The 19,190-nt window shown below is 35.0% G+C and overlaps 1 protein-coding gene across 1 annotated transcript in view; it reads right to left on the bottom strand.

Annotated features, from left to right (window-relative positions):
• Window positions 1-19,190, bottom strand: part of LOC130010729 (E3 ubiquitin-protein ligase rnf213-alpha-like) — a 368,341-nt gene that overhangs the window by 117,935 nt on the left and 231,216 nt on the right. The window contains exons 53-55 of the mRNA XM_056098708.1: window positions 18,061-18,161; window positions 12,057-12,242; window positions 11,293-11,576 (exon numbers count right to left, since the gene is read on the bottom strand). Coding sequence (XP_055954683.1) covers window positions 11,456-11,576; window positions 12,057-12,242; window positions 18,061-18,161 — 408 coding nt within the window. The 3' untranslated portion in view covers window positions 11,293-11,455. The remainder of the gene's footprint in view (window positions 1-11,292; window positions 11,577-12,056; window positions 12,243-18,060; window positions 18,162-19,190) is intronic.

Below are 19,190 nucleotides of genomic sequence, written 5' to 3'. Positions count from 1 at the left end.
GCTGAAAATGAATAGACTTCATTGTCTCATGACCTTAAACACTGTGTATAAATTTAAAGTCAATCGGATATTACCTTTAGCCTCAAGAGCATCCACAAGATTTTTCAAAGTGATCAAGGGCCATAACTCTGGCAGTAATTATCTGAAATCGTTGAAAATCAATAGGCTTCATCATCTCATGACCTTAAACACTGTGTATAAATTTAAAGTCAATCGGATATTAACTTTGACCTGTAGAGCGTCCACAAGATTTTTTTAAGTGATCAAGGGCCATAACTCTAGCAGTAATTATCGGAAATCGCTGAAAATGAATAGACTTTTTCGTCTCATGACCTTAAACACTGTGTATAAATTTAACGTCAATTGGATATTAACTTTGACCTCTAGAGCGCCCACAAGATTTTTTGAAGTGATCAAGGGCCATAACTCTGGCAGTAATTATCGGAAATCGCTGAAAATCAATAGGCTTCTTCGTCTCATGACCTTAAACACTGTGTATAAATATAAAGTCAATCGGATATTAACTTTAGCCTCTAGAGCGTCCACAAGCAATTGTGGACGCCGGACCGACAGACCGACACACAGACAGATGGCCGGGGCCGACGACAATATACAACCACATTTAAATGTGGGCGTATAAAAATTACTTGGTTTTAGTTCTTCCTAGTGCTAACATTTATTGTTTGCTACTAAACATGTACTGGTAATCAGAGCATAAGACTCAAATCAATTTTTTCACATTTATCACGGCTATAACTATGACAGTCATTTCTGGAATCTCATTAACATAAGCACTGTGTATAACACTGAAGTCAATCAGATGCTACCTATAGCCTCTAGAGCGTCGACAAGCATTGTGGACGATGGATGAATGGGCTGAGTGACAGCATGGACCATATAAGGTCCATGGTGACAGCAATATATAACGTCTACTTAAAACAAACTAGGTCATTTCGGGACTAACATATGGTTCAATTTTATTTCAATAATTCGCTTGCGTGTAGGGGTCTTTACCAAGCTAAAAACGCGATTTTTAGTACAATCAGAGACCATAATTCAGGAAGTTACGATCCGATATGCGCGAATATCAAAAGGAACCAAGATCTGATCTTTGGGTTATAAACATGTATTTCAAGTTTCATCAAAATCGGATCGAATTTGTGACCTCTACAGGGTCCACAACCTTGATATATCAGATGTTATACACTATTTGCGTACAAGGGGCTAAAATTAAATGTGATTTTTTTTACAATCAGGGGCCATAATCCAGGAAGTTACAGTCCGATACAGGGATCTTAATCGGCTAAACGATCTTTAATCTACCCAATTGGTAAAACAATGAACCGGCCAATAAGGTATCACAAATCAATCTACTTTCGGCCAAATTACAAAGAATTAATTATCCGACCGATTGGTAAAACAATGAACCGGCCACCATGGTATCATTAATCAATCTACTTTCGGCCGATAACAAAGAGTTAATTATTACTCGTCGATTTAGAAACCCATCAAAGAGCCAGTCAATACAATATGAATACCTTCAGCTTCAATCCTTATCGGCTTATTTCCTAAATAAACAACTTAGTTGAGTTAATCATGCCAAGTAAAATGAAATGAAATGAAATGGGGTTTAACGTCCTACATACAGTGTGCTATGAGGGAAATTTTGCCCGGGCAGCAGCACTATCGCCTACTCTTATATCGAATTCCAACTGCCAAGGGATCTTTTACGTGCACTCCAATGTAAACACGGGACCTCGGTTTTTCGTCTCATCTGAAGGACTAGACAGCTATCCTTGTCTGGCTCATGCCAAGTAAAAGAATTTGTATATAATCCAATGTCAGTTCATTCATTTATATCAAACACAATGTTGAAGTACTTGAACACCTCACAGAATGACGATAGAAAATGTAAACGAGATTTAACTGAAGATAGTGATGGCGGCGTTGACCTTGAACTTCAAACATGCACATCGTGATTGGAAGTTTCAAAAGCTGCAGATCCTTCCACGTCCAATATAGGTCAACCAAAGTCGAAGTCTGGAAGATATTTTAAATCTGAATGGTTAACTACTTTCAAATGGCTTTCGTTTGACAAAAATTCACAAAAAAAGTTTTGTCTCGTAAGTTATTAATTATTAGTCTTCTTTTTTTTAAGTAACGTAATAACCTACTGATCTCGTATATTATTATTATGTTAGCGTAAAGTAAATCTGGTAATAACCTACTGACCCGTATATAATTATGTTCACGTCAAGTAATAGCCTATTATTTTCATGGATCTTATATTATATTATTGTACCAATTTCAGACCTGCCAGAAGCACAACCATAAAAATAAATTTGTAAGTGGCTCTGTTAATTTCAAATTATCGGCAATAAAAGACCATATTTAATCCGAAGATTATACCTGCACAGCAAAGAAAGACGATGACAGAACAAAGAGTTTAATTCCTAAATCTATAGAAACTGTTCCAAACCGGGCGGATAGTACAATGATTCCGTTAATCCGAAATGCTTATTTCATAGCTAAAAGAAATATTGCCATCGAAAATTATGAACAATTGAACGATTTGACAGAACAGCAGGGACACGAAATGACAAAAAAATTATATCGCGATTTTAATTCTTGTGGTGAATTTATTTCGAAAATATCCAGTGAAATTGAGGAAGGAATCCTCTCAGATATCCGAGCTAGCCCTGCTGCAAGTTTTATGCTTGATGAAAGCACAGATCTGTCTTCCGAGAAACATTTAATTTTGTATTTTAATTATTTGAAGGGTGGACACTTGCTGACTAAATTTGTAATATTGATAGAGGTCAAAGAATGTAATGCGGTGGCAATTACTAATGTTATTATTGCATTCTTACGAACCAACAAGATAGATGTCAAAAAGATATTTGGCATGGTGTCAGATGGGGCTGCAGTGATGCTGGGAAAACGGGGTGGTGTAGCAGCCTTACTAAAAGAATACGTCCCACTTATAGAAGTTCATTGTGTTGCCCACCATCTAGCCCTTGCCATTGTTGATGTATCGAAGGCCGATGCAGACATAGCCTTCTATGAAAGTATGTTGAATACCGTAACATCCTTTTTTCGCAGGTCCCCTAAACAACTTTCGAAATTAAAAATTTGGCAGGAACTGCTTGACGAACCGATTGTAAAGCCATCGGAAGTTCATAAAGTCCGATGGCTATCTATGACAAACGCCATAGAATCACTCGTAAAAAAATTGCCAGCATTGTTGAAAATGTTGGAAGATAATTCAGAAACAGATATAATGGCCAATGCCTTATATTCGCGTTTAAAAAGATATAAATTTCTTTTCTATACAGCATTTTTGCAAGATTTGTTTGGGTGTATCGGGGCACTGAGCAGAGCATTACAACTACGCAACTTGGGGTACGAGGGTTCCCCGACAACAAAATTCTCTCCGCGTTCGCTATATTTGATCCAAAGAATGTTACGACTGATTCTAATTACGGCTTTCAGCAATAAGATATTCTAAATCGACATTTTTCAAAAGCTGAACATTGTCCATACGACACTTGTGCAATTTTATCGGAATGGCTCATTATGCGGCAAATGATTATTTTTAATTATAAGGAGCTAAAATATACTGAATTACTTGTAAGTTGTCATTAACAATTCTTTAAGAGAACAATTTCCTAATGTAGTAAAACTCATGGAAATAGGGAGGACACTACCAATTAGCAGCGTAGAGTGCGAGAGAGGTTTTTCCAAACAGAACTTTATCAAAACTAAGCTTAGATGCCGTCTAAATGTGGAAACTTTAGATCGCGTGATGAGAATAAGCCTGGGAGGCCCACCCTTATCTTCTTTCAATCCACATAAATGTCTACAATCCACATTAAATCCCGGCAATTGTATACTGGTAATACTAAAAATAAACTAATTTGAATCATGACAATTGGCCATGTGACCTTTTGTACTATACACGGAAACTAATTTGTGCTAATTTGTTATTATTTATTATATACTTTGTTATTTTTCTATATTGACAAGTGATTACGAATAAAATAATCGAAAAAAACATATTTGTATTTACTGGTAGTTTTTTTTTTATACTAAATTATAACTTCCATTTGGTTGGATGAAAGCAAAAGTAGGAATATGCATTATGCAAGTTACTAACATTTTACTGTCAGTGTCGATATTATATCGACGTATGAATACAAGTATGCAATTAAAACAAAGGTTTTGTTTATTCAGAGTTTCAGGTATTATTACTGCCAGTACGTTATGTAATTATGGTCATGAATAGAATATCCATAAATCAACATTTCTGTTGATAAAAAGACGACTATCCGTTAGGCCTACCGTGGCCGGTTCATTTCAAAATGGATTAAGAACCCTTGTCCGATATGCATGAATATTGAAAAGAACCATGATCTTTTGAATATAAGCATATATTTCAAGTTTCATCAAAATCGGATAAAAATTGTGAGATCTAGAGGGTCCACGACCTTGGTATTACATACTTTTACACTATTTGTGTACAAGGAGCAGCCATTTTGTCAGGCAGTTTCGAACTCAACCATCATATGCACAAATATCGAAAGGGACTGAGATCTTTGGGTTATAAACATACATTTCAAGTTTCATCAAAATCAGCTAACCAGCAGCTGCCAGGCAGAATACGCCCACATTTTGGAAGAGATGGATAGAGAACAAGCTAAAAACAAAAGGGATTTTTTGTACAATCTGGGGCAATAATCCAGAAAGTTATGGTCTGAAATGCGCAAATATCAAAAGGGACTGAGATCTTTGGGATATAAAGATATGTTTTAAAATTGTGACCTCTAGAGGGTCCACAACCTTCATATTGCATACTTTTACACAATTTGCGTACAAAGAGCAGCCATTTTTTCAGGCAGTTTCATTTCGATTTTCCCGAAATTCAAATTCAACTTTCATTATGGAAAAAAAAAATTGTGCAAGCTAAAAATGCCATTTTACGAACAATCAGGAGCCATAATCCAGGAAGTTACGTTCGGATATGTGCGATTATTAAAAAGAACCAAGATCTTAGTGTATAATGGTGATATATTCACATGTTTTTTTTTAAATCGGATAAAAATTGTGACACAGGAACCACAAGGTAAAAACGCGATTTTTCATACAATCAGGGGCCATAATTCAGGAAGTTACGATCCGATATGCGCGAATATCAAAAGGAACCAAGATCATTTGTATTTCAAGTTTCATCAAAATCAGATCAAAATTGTGACCTCTAGAGGGTCCACATCCTTGATATACCAGATGTTATACACTATTTGCATACGAGGGGAAGAAGTGTCAACTAGCCTGTTTTTTCCGTGAGACTCACAGATTCACGACCTTTCTCCCGATCTCCCTCACGGGAGGAAAGTCTCACGGAAAATGGTCATATGCCAAATACTATTTTCACTTCACAAAGGGAGGTAACTCCCTTACTTCTGTTTCATAAATCGACCTCATGATTGGCTGAATTTGACTGGAAACTTGTAATTCTTGTAATGCACTTGACATCCCAACTTGTGTTTGTGATTAGTATTGTTTGGAGTAAATAAAGTATATTGTAATGGTATCAGAGTACATGACCGTACCAAATAAAATAGAGACCTGTACAAGGTTCTTTTCATAACTATCATTTTACCCCATGGCTAGTAAATGTCTATCTATGCCATTTTGATAATTCTCCGGCGAAGAGAAAACAGTTCATGCCGCGTGACTAGCGTGAGATCGGAAGCCATTGACTGAAATTTAACCGACTTTCAATCTGCACTTTTGGATTACTTTTTCAGTTAAATATATTACTAGCAATTGTATTATAATACTTTGATATCGATCTCTATATATGCAAATAATCTGACTCAAAAGTTATCGAAATATAAGCGCAATTGCTGTTTAAATGTTCGGGAGACACTTGCGGGAAAATACCGCTCTGACGTCACGTTTCCGGGGATTTCCATTCGCGCGATTACAGCCATAGAAAACAGGATTCATCAGTTTTGCAGATTGAAATTTGCTACTTTCGACTAAATGTAGCTTGTTTTTTATCTGATATTTTCAAGATTATAAATATTTTATATATTATCATTAAAATTATTACGATTTTTATAAGTTTTAACTGGCTAATATTTGCGGATTTGAGTTGTAAAATTTGTACGACCGCGTCTATACCGCTTATTTATGATGTCACTCAGATGTGACTGAAAATACTTTTTGGGTAGCAATTTATGTATATTTTCACAAAATATTTCAACAAATTTAAATTATTGACCCGAAACTGGCCGAAACCCAAAAGGAATTTTCATTTGTTCATTGTTGTACGCAGCAAAATCGAGTGCACAGTGTAAAGATAGGTTGCCAGGCAATGAAACATACGTCCACAGCAGCTAAATCATCTGTGTGGTCGACAAGGGTTAACACATATTTATTCCATTGTGGGTAATTGGGGGCCTTTACTAGACAGTTCCATACAGATCAGATTATAAATTTTGTCGTTTGAGCGTTTACAAGGTTCTATAAAATGAAACAAGGGTCTCAAATCTGGAAGTAATCTACAGAAATTGTTGAAATTTGACAGGCTTTTTCTTTTTACTAATTTAAATAATGCATATCAATTTCATACAGATTACATGATCACTTTTGTCATTCAAACGTTCACAAGATTCACAATCGCCATAACTCTAGAAATTATTGACAGAAATTGCTGAAATTCAATAGACCTCTGTTTCATAAATTTAAATGATGTATATAAATTTCATACATATCGGATGATAACTTTCATCAATCGAGCATTAACAAGGTTTTACAAAGTGAAACAAGGGCCATAACTCTAGAAGTAATTACTGTAAATTGCTGAAATTCAATAGGCTTCGTGGTTTCACTAATTTAAATAATGCATATAAATTTCACAAAGATCTGATGATAATTAACTTTCAGCGTTGGAGTGTTCACAAGATTCAATAAAGTGAAAAGAGTCATAATTCTAGACGTAATAAACGGAAATTGCTGAAATGGCACATATAAATTTCATACAGATCGGCAGTTAACTTTAGAGGTTAGAGCGTTCACAAAGTGCAACAAGGGCCATAACTCTAGAAGTAATAAACAGAAATTGCTGAAATTCAATAGGATTCTTCTCTTGACTAATTCAAATGACACATTTAAATTTCATACAGATCGGCAGAGCGTTAGAGCGTTCCCATGGGATAACAAAGTGAAACAAGGGCCATAACTCTAGAAGTACTTGACGGAAATTGCTGAAATTCAATAGGCTTCTTTGTTTCACTAATTTAAATCATGCATATAAATTTCACAAAGAACGGGTGATAACAAGTGAAACAAGGGCCATAACTCTAGACATAATAAACGGAAATTGCTGAAATTCAATAGGCTTCTTCGTTTCACTAATCTAAGTAATGCATATAAATTTTAGAAAGAACGGATGATAACTTTTGGTGTTAAGAGCGTTCACAAGGTTCAATAAAGTGAAACCAGGGCCATAACTCTAGACGTAATATACGGAAATTGCTGAAATTCAACAGGCTTCTTCGTCTCACTAATTTAAATATCGCATATAATTTTCAGAAAAATCGAATGATAACTTTTAACGTTAGAGCATTCACAAGGTTCAATAAAGTGAAACAAGGGCCATAACTCTAGATGTAGTAAACGGAAATTTGCTGAAACTCAATAGGCTTGTTTGTTTGACTAATTTAAACGATACATATAAATTCATACAGATCGGATAATAACTTTTGTCATTAGAGAATTCACAAGGTACAACAACGTGAAACAAGAGCCATAACTCACGGTGTAATAAACGGAAATTGCTGAAATCCAATAGGCTACTTCGTTGCACTAATTTAAAAGATGCATATCAATTTCATACAGATCAGATGATAACTGTTGTCATTAGAGCGTTCACAAGATTCAACAAAGTGAAACAAGGGCCATAACTCTAGATGTAATTAACGGAAATTGCAAAAATTCAATAGGCTTCTTTGTTTTACGAATTTAAATGATGCATATAAATTTCATACAGATCGGATAATAACTTTTGTCGTCAGAGCATTCACAAGGTACAACAAATTGAAACCAATGACTGCCAGGCAGGAGACGCCAACATTTTGCAAGAGATGGATAGAGAACAAGCTAAACAAAGATAGGTTGCCAGGCAACGAAACATACGCCCACAGCAGCTAAATCGTCCGGGCAGTCAACAAGAGTTGTCGCATATTTTTACTTTTTTCGGTAATGAAACATTATACACTAAAATCTGATTAAGAGCAACAACTCAGAAAACCATTAGAATTTGTTTGGTTTTTATAAAGTTCCGCCCCATGCTATTTTTGTATACAAAACTTTTAATACTGTATCATGGATTTAGATGTTCCAAGTCATAAAAAATCAATATACTTGTTCATCTCAAGATCATAAACTCTGTGTATCAATCTGAAGTCAATCGGATATTAACTTTGGCCTCTAGAGCGGCCACAAGATTTTTCAAAGTGATCAAGGGCCATAACTTTGGCAGTAATTATCAGAAATCTTTGAAAATCAATAGGATTCTTCGCCTCGTGTCCTCAAACACTGTTTATAAATTTAAAGTCCATCAGATATTAACTTTAGCCTTTAGAGCATCCACAAGGTTTTTTGAAGCGATCAAGGGCCATAACTCTGGCAGTAATTATCGGAAATCACTGAAAATGAATAGACTTTTCTTCTCATGACCTTAAACACTGTGTATAAATTTAAAGTCAATCGGATATTAACTTTAGACTCTAGAGCGTCCACAAGCAATTGTGGACGCCGGACCGCCGGACGGACGGGGGCGACGACAATATACGACCACATTTCAATGTGGGCGTATAAAAAGGGTCCACAACCTAGATATACCATATTTTTACGCTATTTGAGTACGAGGGGTGGCCATTTTGTCTGTCAGTTTTGGGCCGATTTTCACAAAATTCGAACTCAACCATCCTTAGGGTGTAAAGGTGATACATTCCAAGGATTTTTTAAATCGGATAATAATTGTGACCTCTAGAGGGACCTCAAGCTAAAAACGCGATTTTTCGTACAATCAGAGGCCATAATCCGGGAAGTTACAATCTGATATGCGCGAATATCGAAAGGAACCAAGATCTGTGGGTTATAAACTTATAGTTCATTCATATACCTTATTTTTACGCTATTTAAGTACGAGGGGCGGACATTTTGTCTGTCAGTTTTGGTCCAACCATCCTTAGGGTGTAACGGTGATACATTCAAATGGTTTTTGAAATCGGATAAAAATTATAACCTTTATAGGGTCCACAAGCTAAAAATGTGAATTTCCGTACAATTAGGGGCCATAATTCAGGAAGTTACTATCGAAAGGAACCGAGATCTTTGGGTTATAAACTTACATTTCAAGTTTAAACCAAATCGGATAAAAATTGTCACCACAAGCTAAAAACGTGATTTTTCGTACAATCAAGGGTCATAATCCATGAAGTTACAGATCGGATAAAAACTGTGACCTGTAGAGTGTTCACCAACAATTGCACTAATTTAAATGATGCATATCAATTTCAAACAGATCGGATGATAACTGTTGTCATTAGAGAGTTCACAAGATTCAACAAATGAAACAAGGGCCATAACTCTAGATATAATTAACGGAAATTGCTGAAATTCAATAGGCTTCTTTGTTTTACTAATCTAAATGATGCATATAAATTTCATACAGATCTGTTGATAACTTTTGTCGTTAGAGCGTTCATAAAGTGCAACAAAGTGAAAGAAGGGCCATAACTCGAGAAGAAATTAACGGAAATTATTGAAATTAAATAGAATTCTTCATCTCACTAATGCAAAAAAAATATATCAATTTCAAAACAATCAGATGATAAATGTAGCCTGTAGAGTGTTGACAAGAAATTGTGGACAATGGACGGACGGACAGGCGGGGGCAACGGCAATATACGACCACATTTCCATGTGGGCGTATAAAAATGTATATAATAATAATAATAATAATAATAATAATAACATCGTCATTTATAAAGCATGTTAAAACTGGAGAACGGTTTCTAATGCGCTGTTCGGGTTGTTATATTCACAGAATACATGTATTTACACACAGATAAGGTCTTGTGCTCATATACACTGTACAAAATTAAAAGATATATACCAGTAAATAAAAGTACATATAAGAGAAAAACAAACAGTTATCTAAATAAAATGGTTCCAGTAAAATGAATTAGAAATGAAATGGGGTTTAAAGTCTCTGCTCCAATACATGTACTGGGCTAATGAAGACTGACATACGCCATACAGTGTGCTATGAGGGAAATTTTGCCCGGGCACAGCACTATGGCCTACTCTTATATCGAATTCCAACTGCCAAGGGATGGACGGACGGACCGACCGACGGACGGAGGCGACGGCAATATACGTCCACATTTCTATGTGGGCTTATAAAAAGTAGTTCCTTTTTGATTGACCAATCAAATTCATGTAAAACGATATCTTCTAAGGAGATATCCAGTAGATTATGAAATTTATTACACAAGCGATATCTACTGTAGAATGTATTATTGGGTGATAAAATACATTAAAATCTGATTAAGAGTAACAACTCATTAAGTAATTATCAGAAAACCATTAGAATTTTGTTTGGTTTTTATAAAGTTCTGCCCCATGCTAACGTTTAGTATACAAAACTCTTAGCATCATGGATTTAGCTGTTCACGTCATAAAAATTCATTGAAAATCAATATATTTGTTCGTCTCAAGATCTTAAATTCTGTGTATCAATCTGAAGTCAATCGGATGATAACTTTAGCCTCTAGACCACCACAAGATTTTTCAAAGTGAACAAGGGCCATAATTTTGGCAGTAATTATCGAAATCGTTGAAAATCAATATGATTCTTCGTCTCATGACCTTAAACACTGTGTATAAATTTAAAGTCAATCGGATATTAACTTTGGCCTCTAGCGCAGCCACAAGAATTTTTGAAGTGATCAAGGGCCATAACTCTGGCAGTAATTATCGAAAATCGCTGAAAATCAATAGGCTTCTTCGTCTCATGACCTTAAACACTGTGTATAAATTCAATCAGATATTAACTTTAGCCTATAGAGCGTCCACAATTGCTTGTGGACGCCGGCCGGCCGGCCGGGGGCGGCAACAATATACGACCACATTTCAATGTATAAAAATTGTGACCTCTAGAGGGACTACAAGCTAAAGATGAAATGAAATAAAATGAAATGGGGTTTAACATCTTACTGTTTTGCTCTGACTGAGCTAATGAAGACCGGCATACGCCATACAGTGTGCCATCAGGGAAATTTTGCCCGGACAACTGCGCTAAAGCCTACTCTTATATCAAATTCTAACCACCAAGGGATCTTTTACTTGCACCCCAATGTGTACACAGGACTTTGGATTTTCATCCCATCTGAATAACCAGACAGCTGTCCTTGTCAGGCCATCTGTCAAGGTGAAACCATGCTGGAAAATCTTGATGAACTTTCTCAGTCAACACCAGGAGCAAACACGCGACCCACAAGCTAAAAACAAGATTTTTGGGTTATAAACATACAGTCCAAGATTCATCAAAATTGGATGAAAATTGTGACAAGCTAAAAACAAGATTTTTCGAATCCATGAAGTTACGATCCAATACATGCCAATTTTGAAAGGAACTGAGATCTTTGGGAGATAGACCTATATTTCAAGTTTCATCAAAATCGTATAAAAATTGTGACCTGTAGACTGTTCACAAACAAATAAGAACGGACGACAATATATGTCCACATGAAAATGTGGGCGTATAAAAATTAATAACAACTATAACGAGTATAAACTCCACTATCAGAATTCATAGTTTCAGTCTGGAAATTAACTACTAGAAATTCTCAGAGGATACTTTAAAAATAAAATATATCTGTGATACAAAGTTAATGTGAATTATATTCTATAAAGGAGTGTGCACAGGACTGGAGATAAATATATATGAAATAACTATAATTTTACTATGTGATAAATACCTGTTGCTAGAACTTGAAGCTGCAACATTGAAGTTTCTTGGAATTTCTGTTTGGCACTTTGGGCACTCTTTGTCCTCATCTAGTTGAATGTCATTCATACATTCAGTACAAATTTTATCATGACATGGAAGTTCTATTGGTGCAGATTCAAATACATTTCCACATTTTGTACAAGATCCCACTTCTCTACAATTATATAACAAGTGGTTGTCATGCAAGAGATAGACAGACACCAAGCCAAAAAGATAGGTTGCCAGGCAACGAAACATACGCCCACAGCGGCTAAATCGTCCGAGCAGTCGACAAGGGTTGTCGCATATTTATTCCTTTGTAGGTAATTTACAAGACAGTTCCATACAGATCAGATTATAATTTTTGCCCTTTGAGGGTTCACAAGGTTCTACAAATTGAAACAATGGTCTCAACTCTGGAAGTAATCTATAGAAATTGTTGAAATTTGACAGGCTTTTTCGTTTCACAAATTTAAATGATGCATATACATTTCATACATATCAGATGATAACTTTCATACATATCAGATGATAACTTTCATCAATCTAGCATTAACAAGGTTGAACAAAGTGCAACAAGGGCAATAACTCTAGAAGTAATGAACGGAAATTGCTGAAATTCAATAGGATTCTTCTCTTTACTAATTCAAATGACGCATGTAAATTTCATACAGATCAGCAGATAACTTTTGATGTTAGAGCATTCACAAAGTTCAATAAAGTGAAACAAGGGTCACAACTCTAGACGTAATAAACAGAAATTGTTGAAATTCAATAAGCTTCTTCGTTTCACTAATTTAAATAATGCATATAAATTTCAGAAAGATCGGATGATAACTTTTGGCGTTAGAGCATTCACAAGGTTCAATAAATTGAAACAAGGGCCATAACTCTAGACGTAATACACAGAAATTGCTGAAATTCAATAGGCTTCTTCGTTTCACTAATTTAAATAATGCATATAAATTTCAAAAAGATAGGATGATAACTTTTGGGGTTAGAGCATTCACAAGGTTAAACAAAGTGAAACAAGGGTTATAAATCACGGCGTAATAACCGTAAATTGCTGAAATTCAACAGGCTTCTTCGTTTCACTAATTTAAATGATGCATATCAATTTCAAACAGATCGGATGATATCTGTTGTCATTAGAGCGTTCACAAGCCTTCAACAAAGTGAAACAAGGGCCATAACTCTAGATGTAATTAACAGAAATTTCTGAAATTAAATAGGCTTCTTCATTTTACTAATTTAAATAATGCATATAAATTTCAGAAAGATAGGATGATAACTTTTGGGATTAGAGCGTTCACAATGTTAAACAAAGTGAAACAATGGCCATAACTCTAGAAGTAATAAACGGAAATTGCTGAAATTCAATAAACTTTTTCGTTTCCCTAATTTAAATATTGCATATAAATTTAACAAAGATCTGACGTTAACTTTTGGCATTACAGCGTTCACAAGGTTCAACAAAGTGAAACAAGGGCCATAACTCTAGACGTAATAAACAGAAATTATTGAAATTAAATAGGCTTCTTTATCTCACTAATGTAAACAACATATATCAATTTTAAAACAATTGGATGATAACTTTTGGCGTAAGAGCGTTCACAAGAAATTGTGGACGACGGACGGACGGGCGGGGGCGATGGCAATATAGATGTAATTAACGGAAATTGCTGAAATTCAATAGGCTTCTTCATTTTACTAATTTAAATAATGCATATAAATTTCAGAAAGGTAGGATGATAACTTTTGGGATTAGAGCGTTCACAATGTTAAACAAAGTGAAACAATGGCCATAACTCTAGAAGTAATAAACGGAAATTGCTGAAATTCAATAGACTTCTTCGTTTCCCTAATTTAAATATTGCATATAAATTTAACAAAGATCTGATGTTAACTTTTGGCATTAGAGCGTTCACTAGGTTCAACAAAGTGAAACAAGGGCCATAACTCTAGACGTAATAAACAGAAATTATTGAAATTAAATAGGCTTCTTCATCTCACTAATGTAAACAACATATATCAACTTTAAAACAATTGGATGATAACTTTTGACGTAAGAGCGTTCACAAGAAATTGTGGACGACGGAGGGACGGACGGGCGGGGGCGATGGCAATATACGTCCACATTTTTATACGTCTGATATGCAGGAAAATCAAAAGAAACAGAGATCGTTGGGTTATAAACATACATTTCAAGTTTCATTAAAATCAGATAAAAATTATGACCTCTAAAGTGGCCATAACCCTGGTTTTACATACTTTTACACTATTTGTGTACAATCTAGCGGCCATTTTGTCTGGCATTTGCAGTCAGATTTTCACGAAATTCAAACTCAACTATCATTAAGGTGTAACATTAATATATTTAAACGTTTTTTAAAATTGAATAAAAATTTTGACCTCTTGAGGGTGTAGCAATATTGTCGGTAGATTCATATATATGTAAAATTGTACTTAAGTCAACTTAGTGAGTAACTGACAGTTGACACATAAAAAGAGTTAAAGAACCAAAACATAGCTGGCTGTATGTGTCAATAAAATACCACCAGATTACACGTGAGTGGAATTATTCTAATTGCATCATTTGGCTTAACTTAACCAATCATATCAGAAATTACACAAGTTCAGGGCCATGAACACACTTTGTTATGTGTGATATACGCGAGTGCTATATGTAACAGTTATTAACACACTTTCCAAGGTGTATTGGTGAATATCAGGACAGTTTTGGTCGAGGGGCCCAGCCGAGGCGGCTCCCGACCAAAACTGTCCTGATATTCACCGATACACCAAGGAAAGGTGCTAATAAGTTACTTACATCACATTTCTATCGAGTATTGTGAAACAAAATGTGAAAAATAGTATTTATTATCGAGTCGTTTCAACCTAAAAGTGACAATTACTTTCTGCTCTTTCATTTATCCCTTTCTGAGCCTCACGTTACATTTCATGGTAGAATGATTTCGCAGTGGAGAGACGACCTGAGTAGTATTGACACATGCGTCTTGCTATGATACTCTGAGTGTAAAACAATCACGTGTTTGTTTAGACCACATCGTCAAAACAACTTGTCTATGGCGTAGAGGACTGCGATATTATTAAATGTAGTGTAAAGGAAATGTGAAACGTGGCTCATTCCTGGTGAAAGTATGCATCGGCGGATGGTTCTTCCGCTGAAATTTATTTGGAATAAAGTTTATGACTTTTTTTTCATCCTGCTTATTTTCAATGCCTGTGAAGTGTCCAGCAAGAGAACTGCACCTTCTTTCATCACAATTAATTAAAATAATTATTCAATATTCTAATTTATATATTTTGCATATTAATATAAATCAAACCAAATTATGAAATAGATGCCAATTGATATGTATAATAATTGATTTTTGTAATATGTTGTTATGTTAATTTAATGTCATTGTATATGTTTTTGAACTGCCATGTAGTTCCCCCCGGTTTGTTTTGTTACTATGATTTTGACTAGTTGTTTCATGTACCTTATCCGAGTGCATAGTATAGAGCCATTGTTATCAATTGCGATCTGGGTCGGACTAAACGTCCGCTACTTATTGCTTGATAAAACAGTATAAAAGTATCCGTGTATCAGAAATGAACAGTACTCTTTCTGATACACGGATACTTTTAAGCATGTATTGAAAATAAACAGGACAGTTTTATCAAAGGTTGCCAGTGGCAACGAGTAGAAGTGGGATGTAAAAGATATATATTTGAAACTTTCAAGCAGACTTCCATTAGATTCCAGAGAGGTTCCATCTGAGTTCCTAGACAGCCGCGAGGCTGGCTAGGGTGGAGAAATGGTTTTAGCTATTATTGTAATCTGTGCTTGTATACATGTATTCTGCTATGCTATATAAAATGTAGAAGCGAACTGTTGCATTGTTATTCCTGGTAAGACAGACGTCTTAAGAAAACAGTAAGAAGTAAATACACAACGTGAAGCAGAAGTAAAGACAGAGACAAATTCTAGATGATCACAAGGCTACAGAAATATGTAGTAAGAAAAGATGCATGGGTCGTATGTAGGATGTGGGGACCGGTTTTTAGGATCGCCCGCTCTCCATTTTCCAGTGACCACAAAGACTGCGTTTGCTGGTTACGTCCCCTGGCTATCATGTCCTTTAACCCCAAGGTCAATTTCACGGCTCATTTAAATGACCAAACGAACTGTCAGGAGGATAATATTTCGTGGCCGGTTCTTAACGCTAGTTTTAAAACGATTCAGTCTTATTTTCTGCCACGGGCAATAGAGAATATACTTCATAAACCCCTATAGACAGGCTTTAATACGATCCGTATAAATAATGCAAACGCTGTCTCTTGTAATCACCTCACCCCTCACGCCTTCACAACAAATTTGAACAATGGCTAACGAGAGTTAATTGAAGTGAATCGAACGATATTAATGTCATAATAAATAACAGAAGAATATTGTGGAAATAAATTTATTCAAATAAATCGACATTTCTATAGTAGGCTTAATGATAATGTTAGGGAAATTCATGTTTCTATCAGAAATACTAATGTTATTTCTGTAATTTTTGATTAACAAAATGGTGGCAAAAAATTTCTGATGCATCGATACGAGAATCGATGTTTGCGTCCGATGCATCGATGCGTGAAATTTTACTTGATATCAGCACTATCCATAACCTAGGAAGTTAAATATCAATATGCGCAAATATCGAAAGGAGCCGAGATCTTTGTGAAATAAACATGAATTTAAGGTTTCATCAAAATTGAATCAAAACTGTAACCTCTAGAGGGTCCATAAACTTGATATACCATACTTTTTACACTATTTGCGTATGAGGAGTGGCCATTTTGTCGGGGAGTTGGTCGGATTTTCATGAAATTCAGATTCAACCATCATTATGGTGTAACGGTGATATGTGTAAACATCTTTTTAAATCAGATAATAACTGTGACCTCTCGGGGGACCACAAGCTAAAAATGTGATTTTTTGTACAAACTGGGGTTATAATCCAGGAAGTTGCGACGGTCCTATATCCACAAATATCGAAAGGAACCAAGATCTTTGGGTTATAAAGATAAATTTGAAGTTTCATCTAAATCGGAATAAAAATTGTAACCTCTAGAGTGTCCAAAAGCTAAAAACGTGATTTTTTTTGTACTATCAGGGGCCATAATTCATAAAGTTTCGATCCAATACATGCCAACATTGAAAAAAACCAAGATCTTTTGGAGATAAACATATATTTAAAAGTTTCGTCAAAATTGGATAAGAATTGTGACCTGTCGAGTGTCCACAAACAAATTGTGGCAGGATGTACGGACAGGGGCGAAGATAGCATTTTCATGTGGGCGTATAAAAATCAGAACTCAAAACAAAAAGATGGGTTGCCAGAAAATGAAACATATGCCCACAGCTGCTAAGTCGTCCAAGTAGTCGACAAGGGTTGTCACATATTTTTTATTTTGCAGGTAATGAAAATATTTACAAAACACTAAAATCTGATTAAGTGTAACAACCCATTAAGTAATTATCAGAAATCAGTAGCGTTTGTTTGGTTTCTAGTTCTGCCACATGCTAACGTTTAGTATACAAAACATTTAATATCTTTGTGCTGTAAAGAGGGGACAAGAATATTCAAAGGGGTCAAGGGCTATAACTCTGGCAGTAATTATCAGATATCAATTTCTTTGTCTCATGACATTAAACAATGTGTATAAATTTAAAGTCAATTGATGATAACTTTGATTTGTAGTGCATCTACAAGGTATTTAAAGGGCAGTAATTATTGAAAATTATTGAAAATCAGTAGGTTTCTTTGTCTCATGACCTTATACTGAATAAATTTAAAGACAATCTGATATTAGCGTCTAAGAGTGTCCACAAGATTTCAATAATAATGCACAATTTTATGATTCCTGCAGATCTGATGCACATTTTTATATGATTACATGCATTTGGTCGAGAAAATAGATATAAATACACAACTTACCCCAAAAGCTTCTTTAATACTGCTGTGTTTATTAATTTTAGGAATTTTTCAACTTTTTCTAATGAATTCAATTTGTGCATATCAGCTTCCTCACCTAACAACTGTAAAAGATTATCACAATTCTATAATTCACGTAACTGATGAAAAGTAAGAACATGCATATTTAAGTAATAAAACAACAATTCTAGATATCCAAATGGCTTCCCGAATTTACAACATTAAAGCAGCATTAGGCAAAATTAGATAAACAGCTGATAGTTCTCTCTATAATAGTTAAAGATAGGTTGCCAGTAGGGCTCAGGCTGTAGGTCGCCTAAGTTGCAATTTGCACTAAAAATGAAATTGTTAAAATTTAACAGGATCTTTCATCTTACTAATTTAAATAATGCATATAAATTTCATACAGATCGGAAGACAGCATTTCTAGTTAAAGCATTTACAAGATTCAACAAAGTAAAACAAGAGCAATAAATATGGAAGTAATGAACAGAAATTGCTGAAATTCAATAGGATTCTTCGTTTCAGTAATTCAAATGATGCATATAAATTTCATATAGATCCGATGATAACTTTTCTGACACAAGGGGCATAACTCTAGACATAATTAATGGAAATTGCTGTAATTTAATAGGCTTTTTCTTTTTTCGACAAATTTAAAGGATGCATATAAATTTCATACAGATCGAATTATAATTTTTGGTGTTCACAAGGTGAAATAAAGTGAAACAAGCGGTTGCCATGCAAGTATGCCCGCATTTTGCAAGAGATGGACAAAGAACAAGCTTAAAAAAAATGGAACGATTTTTCGAACATTCAGGGGCCATAATCCAGAAAGTTACAGTCCGATATGCATGAATATCTACAGGAACCTAGATCTTCAGGATATAAACATATTTTAAATTTCATCAAAATCAGATAAACATTGTGACCTCTAGAGGATCCACAACCTTGGTATTACATACTTTTATACTATTTGCGTACAAGGAGCAGCCATTTTGTCAGGCAGTTTCGATCTGATTTTCAAGAAACTACATGTAACGGTGATACATTTAAACGTTTTTTAATAATCGGATAAAAATTGTGACCTCTAGAGGGTCCACATTCTAAAAACATGATTTTTCATACAATCA

This window comes from Patella vulgata, chromosome 2 (assembly GCF_932274485.2).
Source record: "Patella vulgata chromosome 2, xgPatVulg1.2, whole genome shotgun sequence".
Classification (NCBI taxonomy): domain Eukaryota; kingdom Metazoa; phylum Mollusca; class Gastropoda; family Patellidae; genus Patella; species Patella vulgata.
Note: the sequence above shows the minus strand (reverse complement) of the source record. Positions and strands in the feature narration are given on the sequence as shown.